Below are 11,593 nucleotides of genomic sequence, written 5' to 3'. Positions count from 1 at the left end.
CACAACACCAAACGGACAAACCAATAGGAAAAAACGTGGTCGAGAAAAAATGGATGTCAATTAAGAAATCGGTATCGTTCCTTTGTTACTATCCATACCTTTCCAATACTAATAACATGTTTGCTTCTATTTCAGCAATATATTGATTGATGTACAGAGGTACATGACCGCGTGATTGACGCAGAAAATATATAAATAAAAACATAACCTACAAAGACGCATGGGACACAGAGGTAATCCAAAATTATCGGAACGATCACATAAACATCGTAAAGGATATTCAAGTAAGTGAATGTATTCAATCTCAGGCAATCTGTTCAAAAGGCAATCATGTGGGTAGGTCAGTTTTTAAAATATGTTTTAAAGTATAACAATTAATTAACGCGATTGTATAAAATAATATCGCGCTACGAAGGAAGGTTTCATCGGTCGCATCGAATTTCGTATTAAAAGTGTAAAATCAGATGTAGTGTAAAATTAGCAAAGCACGTGGAGAATTATACTTGTAGCCCCAAAGTGGCTTAAACCAAGTACATACCGGTATATTCATATCGGTAGATCTTTGTTTCTTAATGTGTGTAGAAACACCCTCCCCCCCCCCCCCTTCCACGATAAATGTGGAATTATACTTGTAGCCCCAAAGTGGCTTAAACCAAGTACATACCGGTATATTCATATCGGTAGATCTTTGTTTCTTAATGTGTGTAGAAACACCCTCCTCCCCCCCCCCCCCTTCCACGATAAATGTGGAATTATACTTGTAGCCCCAAAGTGGCTTAAACCAAGTACATACCGGTATATGCATATCGGTAGATCTTTGTTTCTTAATGTGTGTAGAAACACCCTCCCCCCCCCCCCTTCCACGATAAATGTGGAATTACACTTGTAGCCCCAAAGTGGATTAAATCAAGTACATACCGGCATCATCGGTAGATCTCTTTGTTTCATAATGTGTGATGAAACAGTGGTGATTTAAAATAAATCACAAGACTTGTAGCCCCAAAGTGGTTTAAATCAAGCACCCACCAATTTAGGGTTGTAATTTCTTCCAAAATATGTTGGATAGATTCTGGTGATAATAGTTAAAGTAGAATATTAAGATTCACGGTTAATCATTGAATATTATTACCTTATCTCTACGAATAGTTCAATTGACAGCTATAGTAGAGAACAACTGTATTTATGAGACGAAATAGTGCAACTTTCTGAAACAAATGTCAAGTGCTGAAAACGAGGAAATAGAAGCTTCGACTTCCAAGTCGCATAAAGGTCGAAATCCAACTAGGGACGTAGAACCTATTAGAGACAGGTCAAGCTCTAGAATACATCAGACTCGAAGTCAGACTCAATCGATAGAAATATTAGCGAAGGAAAAAAAAGTAGAAGTCATAATGACGTCAATAGAATTAAGGTATTCAGGCGCGGTACAAAGACTAAAAGGAAAAATAGATAAATCCTCCGAATTAGATGAAGGACAGTATCAAACCATTAAAGAAGCATACGATTATGTCCGAAAACTCCATTACGAGTATTTAGATAACCTTACAGACATACCGAAAGCGGCCAAAATAGACGAAGAGTACGATGCAATTACAATAACAGTTAAAAATCTTAAAGCAGCATTAGATTGCCAATCCTTTCAAGATAGTAAACTAAAGGTAGAGCAAGCAACAATTAAATTTGCTAGAGATAAGTTACCGACGTTAACCATTCCCACATTTCAGGGAGATCCATCTGAATGGCAATCGTTTCAACAAGCTTTTAAGAATATAATAGGAAACAAAACGGAATATTCGAATGTCACGAAATTGCAATATTTGCATCAATCCTTAATCGGTCCCGCTTTGGCAGCTGTATCAGGTTTAGATATTAGCTCAGACAATTACGAAATAGCTTGGAGTATTTTAGACAAGCAATATAATTTACCAAGACTTAATCTCAAAACTAGGATTAATTCACTTTGTGACTTAAAATTAATCACAAGAGAATCACATATCGAATTGAGAAATCTATTGAATCAGGTAACAGTGTGTATTAAAAACATTGAATCGTTGGGTTACGCGAGAGAAATTTTAGATCCATGGGTAACATGTTTAGTTCTAAGGAAATTACCTTTTAATATAGTAAGAGACTGGGAAATATCGCTGGTTAGCAGAGAAATGCCACCATATGAAAGTTTAGAGACATTCTTGCAGAATAGATGTAATGTATTACAATCTACTGCATCTGTAACTACGGTGAAGGAATTCCCTCATAGTCGTCAAAGAATCATGAGAACTCATGTCGCGAACAAAAACCCATCAAGTAAGGTAAACGCATGCGCATTCTGTCGAAATAATCATTTCATAGGCAAATGTGATAAATTCAAAGCAAAATCCAGTATGGAAAGAAATGAATTCGTTAAATCTAATAACATGTGTTTTAAATGTTTAAATTCATCGCATAAGATAACAAATTGCAAGTCTAACTATAATTGCTTAAGGTGCAAACAAAACCATCACACTTTGTTGCATCAGGACGATACATTTAGTTCCAATAATACGGGAAGGAAGTCAATTAATGCTCATTCTACTCATTTCTCTCAAAGGGAGATAATTTTACCGACGGTACAAGTAGACATTATAACGTCCAATGGAACGGTCGTTAAGGGTCGCACATTATTAGATTCCGGCTCACAAGTCAACTATGTTACCACATCTTTCGCTAAGAAGAATAACTTCAAATTAGAGAAAATCTCTCAAAAAATTGTAGGTATCGCTAATCAAGAAAGTAGCATTCGTCACATCACCAAGGTGACCATAAGGTCTTCAACCACTAATTACTCAACCAAAGTGTTGTGTTTGGTATTACCAGAAATTACTGGCGAAATTCCAACTGTGAAACTGGATCAACAGTTAATTTCAATACCAGCGGGAATCAAGTTATCAGATCCCCTTTGGAATAAACCGACGCCAATCGATTTATTGCTCGGCGCCGAGATTTGCGTTCATGCTATGAAAGCAGGAACCATCCAGTTAGGAAAAGGTATGCCTATCTTAAAGGATACCGAATTCGGATGGACAATAGTTGGTCCATATCCCGAAGTAAATAATGCTCCAGGGAAGAGCCACATAGGCTTAAGTCAATTAGACAGTCACATTCAAAACTTTTGGATGATCGACCAGGTTCCTATGGTAAAACATCAATCTCTTGAGGAGAAAAGATGTGAGGAACATTTCCAAGCACACACATCACGAGATAAAAACGGTAGATTTTGTGTAGCTTTACCATATAAAAATTCCCCGGTAGTATTAGGAAGTTCATTGCACATTGCGGAGAAAAGACACAAAACTTTGGAAAGACGTTTTTTAGCCAATAATAATTTAAAAATGGAATACAATAAAGTTTTAGAAGAGTACATAAATTTAGGACATATGTCAGAGTGTGAACCTCCGGAGGCACATGAGGTTCATTGTTATTTACCTCATCACGTCGTGGTTAAGGAGTCTAGCCTTACCACTAAATATCGTGTAGTTTTTGATGCGTCCGCAAAGACAACGTCTAATATCTCACTAAATAATATTTTGATGGTGGGACCTAATGTCCAATCAGATTTGTTAAGTTTACTACTCAACTTTCGACTCCATAAATACGTGATTACTGCGGATATTAAGCAGATGTACCGACAGATTCAAATAGCAGAGGAAAATAAAAATGTACAACGAATCATTTGGCGAACAGATCCCCAGAGTAAATTCAAGCATTACAAGCTTAATACAGTAACATTCGGAACTGCTTCAGCCCCATTTTTAGCTACTAGATGTCTAAATCAGTTAGCAGAGGAGAATAGAAACAAATATCCCATCGCTAGTAAAGTGATCGAACGTGATTTTTATGTTGATGATTTGCTCACGGGAACTAATACTATTGAAGCTGGTAAATTATTAAAGGTTCAACTGGAAACCATATTATTATCAGCCGGTATGCCCTTAAGCAAATGGACATCGAACAACTCCGATATAATCACGGATGTTAAAGCTGACGATTGTTCAGATTTTAACTTCTCTAACGAATCACACAAAACTTTAGGTTTATTTTGGAAACCGCGGGAAGACGTTTTTGTATTTAAGGTTCAAACCGAAGTCGAGACTGAAAATATAACAAAAAGAAACTTTTTATCAGTAATTAGTCAGATCTTCGACCCATTAGGACTATTATCTCCATTGTTAATTAATTATAAGATATTAATGCAATCTGTCTGGCAACAAACCATTGGTTGGGATGAATTCATTCCTCAGACAATCTTCAAAAAATGGAAAGATTGTCAATTATCCAATACAGTCATGAAACTTTATAAAATTCCTAGATTGATAATACTAAATAATGTCATTAATATACAGGCACACGGATTTTGTGACGCATCCGAGAAAGCTTATGGTGCTTGTATTTATGTAAAATGTACTGATCAATTGGGAAATTCCAAATGTCATCTTGTGTGTTCTCGTTCGAGAGTCGCTCCGCTCAGTTTTGTAACTATTCCGCGTTTAGAGCTGTGCTCCGCTATGTTATTATCAAAGTTAATGAAGTCAACAATAGACCAATTAACAATTCATATTAATGAAAAATATTATTGGACGGATTCAACCGTCGCATTGCATTGGATTAGAGGAGAGTCATGTAAATGGACCACCTTCGTTGCCAATCGAGTGGCCGAAATCCAATCAATATCTCAACCCATTGAGTGGTACCATGTCTCCTCTACAGACAATCCAGCAGATTTAATTTCTCGAGGGACTCAACCATCAGAATTAAATCATAATTCGTTATGGTGGGACGGCCCTAGTTGGTTGAAATTAGACGAATCACGATGGCCTCGAAGACCTCCTGAGATCACAATAGATCTTCCAGAGAGAAGGGTAGTCACTAACGCTACCCTTGTGAGGGAAAATAATTGGATAGATAAACATTCTCATCTTCCAAGACTCCTTCGAGTTTTATCATATGTTCGTCGGCCACTAAGGAATAAACAATTAAACGTTAAAGAAAATAACGAACCGTCCGCTTTAGAATTAAAAGATGCTTTAAATAATTTGATAAGGTTATCGCAAATGGAATCATTTCCATTGGAATATCGTTTGCTGAGCAAGGGACATCCAATTCCCAGTAGCAGTAAATTAGCTAAATTGTCCCCTCTATTCCACGAGAATTTAATTTGTGTTGGAAGTAGACTTCCTCTGGGAACAACTCTATCAACGTCACCCATTATCTTGTCAAATAAGCATAAACTTACACACATGATTGTCCGAGATGCGCACTTGAAATATATTCACTTGGGTACTCAAGCCTTACTGTCGTTATTGCGGCAGACCTATTGGCCATTGGCCGGACATAATACTGTCAAAGGAGTGGTGCGTTCATGTGTCATTTGTTTCAGAAATAAACCACTGTCACACAATAGATTAATGGGATTACTCCCGCTTGAACGTACCACTGCGAATTTTCCTTTCAGTCATGTGGGGATAGATTTCGCAGGACCTTTTCCTGTGAAGAGTGGTTGCAATAAGAATTCTAAGATAATTAAGGGTTACGTTTGTGTCTTTGTGTGTTTTTCCAGTAAGGCAGTTCACTTGGAACTTGTCGGAGACTTAACGAGTTCAAATTTCTTAAATTGTTTAAGAAGATTCGTAGCCAGACGTGGCAGGCCCAATACGATATATTCCGACAATGCTACTAATTTTGTCGGTGCAAGTCGTGAACTCGTTAATTTAGTAAAATTAATTTACGAACGTCCTCATGAGGAGAAGCTACTACGGTATGTAGCCTCCGAAGGGATTCGTTGGAAGTTTAACCCGCCAAGGGCGCCTCACATGGGAGGGCTGTGGGAAGCAGCGGTTAAATCCATGAAGATTCATTTAAACAAGGTGTTAAAGGCCACCACCTTAAATTTCGAATCATTTTGTACGGTATTGACTCAAATAGAAGCTTGCATGAATTCCCGTCCTCTTAGTCCCTTGTCTTCGGATCCACTAGACCTTTTACCCCTCACACCTGGACATTTCTTAATTGGCAGATCCTTACTCGCTCTTCCAATGGAGGTTAAATATAACACTAATGTCCATGCCAATCTGCTTCAGATACAATTGACCACAGCAGCATTTTGGAAACGTTGGTCGGCGGAATATTTACATTCTTTGCAGTTACGACACAAATGGAAGAAGGACTCGAGCAACAATCTGAGTGTGGGTCAAATGGTCCTGTTAAAGGAGGAACACATGCTGCCAACCCGATGGGTCTTGGGTCGAGTCACTAAATTGTATCCCGGACCAGATGGCAGAGTTCGAGTCGTCGACGTCTTTACTGCCAGCGGAGAGTTTCGTCGGTCCAGTCATCTAGTGGCGCCATTGCCGATTCTACCACAAGGACCACTTGACAGGAAGGAAGATCAGCAAGAGGGAGGAGAAACAGCAGCTTCAATTCCGTCAACTTCGGTAGCTTAGTTTAACCCGAAGACACTACCCCCAACTCATATTACTTATTAGATGTAATCATGAGTTTAAATCATTCAATGTTAATAGTAGTACTCCGTAATTCACTTTAATTGTGTTGTGTGTATAATTTAAGCTATTTTCATTTTAACATTCGGCAGTATATATCTCCGAATTTAATCTAATCATTTTGTCTTTATAATATAAGACTTGTCTCATGTCATCACTCGGAAGGATTATATCCGAGTTTAAAATAAACTGTTCAAATTTGACAGTTAAAATTAGATTCATGATTTGTTAATGTTAGTCTCCAAGCCACACTTAATGGAGCATCTTAAATTATTTCATGTCTACTTAATTATAACCTGCCGGGAGTCATCCGCAGGTCTTATGTTTCTTGTTATGAAAACATAAGTTAACTCTTACTGTTTATAGTATTTATGTGAATCATAGAATAAGTAAATATTATAATACTGAACATTTCGATGTTTAACGTAGAGACATCTATAATCATAGTTCGCCTTCATTTCCTGCTTGTAGGAATGAATGAATGACTTTCCAATTTACTTTTAATTTAGCAATGTTTGTGCTACTTGTTGATGAAATCAAGTTAACTTAGGAGCATTACACTCACTAATCAAGTTTAGTTGATCGGTAATAGCTGATCTGTCTTGACAACTGTAACAGTGTCAACATTGTATTGTCTAAGTTAACATCAAGATGAGGAATGCTTAAGTTTTAAACCATATACAGTCCACTCTCTCTTCTTTAAAGTAAACTTATCTTGTAATGCTTATTCACAGCTTCAAAGGAGATTTCAAAAATTTTAATGTAAATAGAAACAACATTCACCAGAGGTATACCTATAAGTTGAAATATTACTGAACCAATAAATTGATTTTATCCTCACACTGGATGAGGCAAAGGTTTCATTATTCACCCTCTATTTAATTATTTTAAGAGCTATGATTTATTGTAAACGACTCGTCAGTAATGCTGTAACTCTGTAGAATAACTGTATTGTTCAACAGTTTTCCTATGTGGGACTATGTTCCGACTTTTGTAATGACGTGTGGCAAACAGTCTTATTAACTGATTGTCGATTGGCATTATTGACGAGTTGGCATTAGTGTCGGCCCAAGCGGAAATACGCGACGGTCGACAGAGTCACCGAGTAGACGGCGTACGGACAGCTTGTGTTCCGTACGCTCCGCTGGCCCACCACGTGCAAATTTTACATTTCAATAAACTACATCAAACCATTATCGAAGTCTTTTCCACTTACCTCACAGTACCTAACCCAACCTAACCTAACCATCACCGAAGTCAGAGAATTCGACAATGCCAAAATATCCACAAAAAGTTCTTATCCTACCAAACCTCACCCATCTGAACCTAACCATCACCGAAATCAAAAAATTAGGCTTGCCAAAATATCCACAAAACGTTCTTACTTCAGAATACCTAACCCAACCTAACCTAACCATCACCGAAGTCAGAGAATTCGACATTGCCAAAATATCCACAAAAAGTTCTTATCCTACCAAACCTCACTTTTCTGAACCTAACCATCACCGAAATCAAAGAATTAGACAATGATAAAATATCCACAAAACGTGCTTACTTCACAATACCTAACCCAACCTAACCTAACCATCACCGAAGTCAGAGAATCCAACATTGCCAAAATATCCAAAAAAAATTAATACTCCACCAAACCTAAGCATCTGAACCTTACCATCACCGAAATCGAATTATCGGACATTGCCAAAATATCCACAAAACGAGCTTTCCTCACTATACTTTATCCAACCTAACCTAACCATCACCGAAGTCAGAGAATTCGACATTGCCAAAATATCCACAAAAAGTTCTTATCCTACCAAACCTCACCCATCTGAGCCTAACCATCAACGAAATTAAAGAATTAGACATTGCCAAAATATCAACAAAACATGCTTACCTCACAGTACCTAACCCAACCTAACCTAACCATCACCGAAGTCAGAGAATTCGACAATGCCAAAATATCCACAAAAAGTTCTTATCCTACCAAACCTCACCCATCTGAACCTAACTATCACCGAAATTAAAGAATTAGACTTGCCAAAATATCCACAAAACGTGCTTACCTCACAATACTTAACCCAACCTAACCTAACCATCACCGAAGTCAGAGAATTCGACATTGCCAAAATATCCACAAAAAGTTCTTATCCTACCAAACCTCACTTATCTGAACCTAACCATCACCGAAATCAAAGAATTAGACAATGATAAAATATCCACAAAACGTGCTTACTTAACAATACCTAACCCAACCTAACCTAACCATCACCGAAGTCAGAGAATTCGACATTGCCAAAATATCCACAAAAAGTTCTTATCCTACCAAACCTCACCCATCTGAGCCTAACCATCAACGAAATTAAAGAATTAGACATTGCCAAAATATCAACAAAACATGCTTACCTCACAGTACCTAACCCAACCTAACCTAACCATCACCGAAGTCAGAGAATTCGACAATGCCAAAATATCCACAAAAAGTTCTTATCCTACCAAACCTCACCCATCTGAACCTAACCATCACCGAAATTAAAGAATTAGACTTGCCAAAATATCCACAAAACGTGCTTACCTCACAATACTTAACCCAACCTAACCTAACCATCACCGAAGTCAGAGAATTCGACATTGCCAAAATATCCACAAAAAGTTCTTATCCTACCAAACCTCACTTATCTGAACCTAACCATCACCGAAATCAAAGAATTAGACAATGATAAAATATCCACAAAACGTGCTTACTTCACAATACCTAACCCAACCTAACCTAACCATCACCGAAGTCAGAGAATTCGACATTGCCAAAATATCCACAAAAAGTTCTTATCCTACCAAACCTCACCCATCTGAACCTAACCATCACCGAAATCAAAGAATTAGGCTTGACAAAATATCCACAAAACGTGCTTACCTCACAATACCTAACCCAACCTAACCTAACCTTCACCGAAGTCAGAGAATTCGACATTGCCAAAATATCCACAAAAAGTTCTTATCCTACCAAACCTCACCCATCTGAGCCTAACCATCAACGAAATTAAAGAATTAGACATTGCCAAAATATCTACAAAACATGCTTACCTCACAGTACCTAACCCAACCTAACCTAACCATCACCGAAGTCAGAGAATTCGACAATGCCAAAATATCCACAAAAAGTTCTTATCCTACCAAACCTCACCCATCTGAACCTAACCATCACCGAAATCAAAAAATTAGGCTTGCCAAAATATCCACAAAACGTTCTTACTTCAGAATACCTAACCCAACCTAACCTAACCATCACCGAAGTCAGAGAATTCGACATTGCCAAAATATCCACAAAAAGTTCTTATCCTACCAAACCTCACTTTTCTGAACCTAACCATCACCGAAATCAAAGAATTAGACAATGATAAAATATCCACAAAACGTGCTTACTTCACAATACCTAACCCAACCTAACCTAACCATCACCCAAGTCGGAGAATCCAACATTGCCAAAATATCCAAAAAAAATTAATACTCCACCAAACCTAAGCATCTGAACCTTACCATCACCGAAATCGAATTATCGGACATTGCCAAAATATCCACAAAACGAGCTTTCCTCACTATACTTTATCCAACCTAACCTAACCATCACCGAAGTCAGAGAATTCGACATTGCCAAAATATCCACAAAAAGCTCTTATCCTACCAAACCTCACCCATCTGAACCTAACCATCACCGAAATTAAAGAATTCGACATTGCCAAAATCTCCACAAAACGTGCTTACCTCACAATACCTAACCTAACCTAACCTAACCATCACCGAAGTCAGAGAATTCAACATTGCCAAAATATCCACAAAAAGTTCATACCCCACCAAACCTCACCCATCTGAACCTAACCATCACCGAAATCGAAGAAATGGACATTGCCAAAATATCCACAAAACGTGCTTACCTCACTATACTTTATCCAACCTAACCTAACCATCACCGAAGTCAGAGAATTCGACATTGCCAAAATATCCACAAAAAGTTCTTATCCTACCAAACCTCACCCATCTGAGCCTAACCATCAACGAAATTAAAGAATTAGACATTGCCAAAATATCAACAAAACATGCTTACCTCACAGTACCTAACCCAACCTAACCTAACCATCACCGAAGTCAGAGAATTCGACAATGCCAAAATATCCACAAAAAGTTCTTATCCTACCAAACCTCACCCATCTGAACCTAACCATCACCGAAATTAAAGAATTAGGCTTGCCAAAATATCCACAAAACGTGCTTACCTCACAATACTTAACCCAACCTAACCTAACCATCACCGAAGTCAGAGAATTCGACATTGCCAAAATATCCACAAAAAGTTCTTATCCTACCAAACCTCACTTATCTGAACCTAACCATCACCGAAATCAAAGAATTAGACAATGATAAAATATCCACAAAACGTGCTTACTTCACAATACCTAACCCAACCTAACCTAACCATCACCGAAGTCAGAGAATTCGACATTGCCAAAATATCCACAAAAAGTTCTTATCCTACCAAACCTCACCCATCTGAACCTAACCATCACCGAAATCAAAGAATTGGACATTGCCAAAATATCCACAAAACGTACTTACCTCACAATACCTAACCCAACCTAACCTAACCATCACCGAAGTCAGAGAATTCGACAATGCCAAAATATCCACAAAAAGTTCTTATCCTACCAAACCTCACCCATCTGAACCTAACCATCACCGAAATCAAAGAATAAGCTTGCCAAAATATCCACAAAACGTTCTTACTTCAGAATACCTAACCCAACCTAACCTTACCATCACCGAAGTCAGAGAATTCGACATTGCCAAAATATCCACAAAAAGTTCTTATCCTACCAAACCTCACTTTTCTGAACCTAACCATCACCGAAATCAAAGAATAAGACAATGATAAAATATCCACAAAACGTGCTTACTTCACAATACCTAACCCAACCTAACCTAACCATCACCGAAGTCAGAGAATCCAACATTGCCAAAATATCCAAAAAAAATTAATACCCCACCAAACCTAAGCATCTGAACCTTAC

General features: G+C 37.8%; 1 protein-coding gene across 1 annotated transcript; it reads left to right on the top strand.

The window, feature by feature from the left end:
* The first annotated feature begins 1,391 nt into the window (after nt 1-1,391).
* On the top strand, nt 1,392-7,738 carry LOC143914715 (uncharacterized). Its single transcript, XM_077435015.1, has 2 exons — nt 1,392-6,074; nt 6,177-7,738. The coding sequence occupies exons 1-2, from the start codon at nt 1,392-1,394 to the stop codon at nt 6,474-6,476; spliced, it is 4,983 nt and encodes a 1,660-aa protein (XP_077291141.1). The 3' UTR covers nt 6,477-7,738.
* The last annotated feature ends 3,855 nt before the right edge of the window (nt 7,739-11,593 follow it).

The sequence above is a fragment of the Arctopsyche grandis genome, chromosome 7 (assembly GCF_051622035.1).
Source record: "Arctopsyche grandis isolate Sample6627 chromosome 7, ASM5162203v2, whole genome shotgun sequence".
Lineage (NCBI taxonomy): Eukaryota > Metazoa > Arthropoda > Insecta > Trichoptera > Hydropsychidae > Arctopsyche > Arctopsyche grandis.
This window is presented reverse-complemented; position numbering and strand designations above follow the sequence as displayed.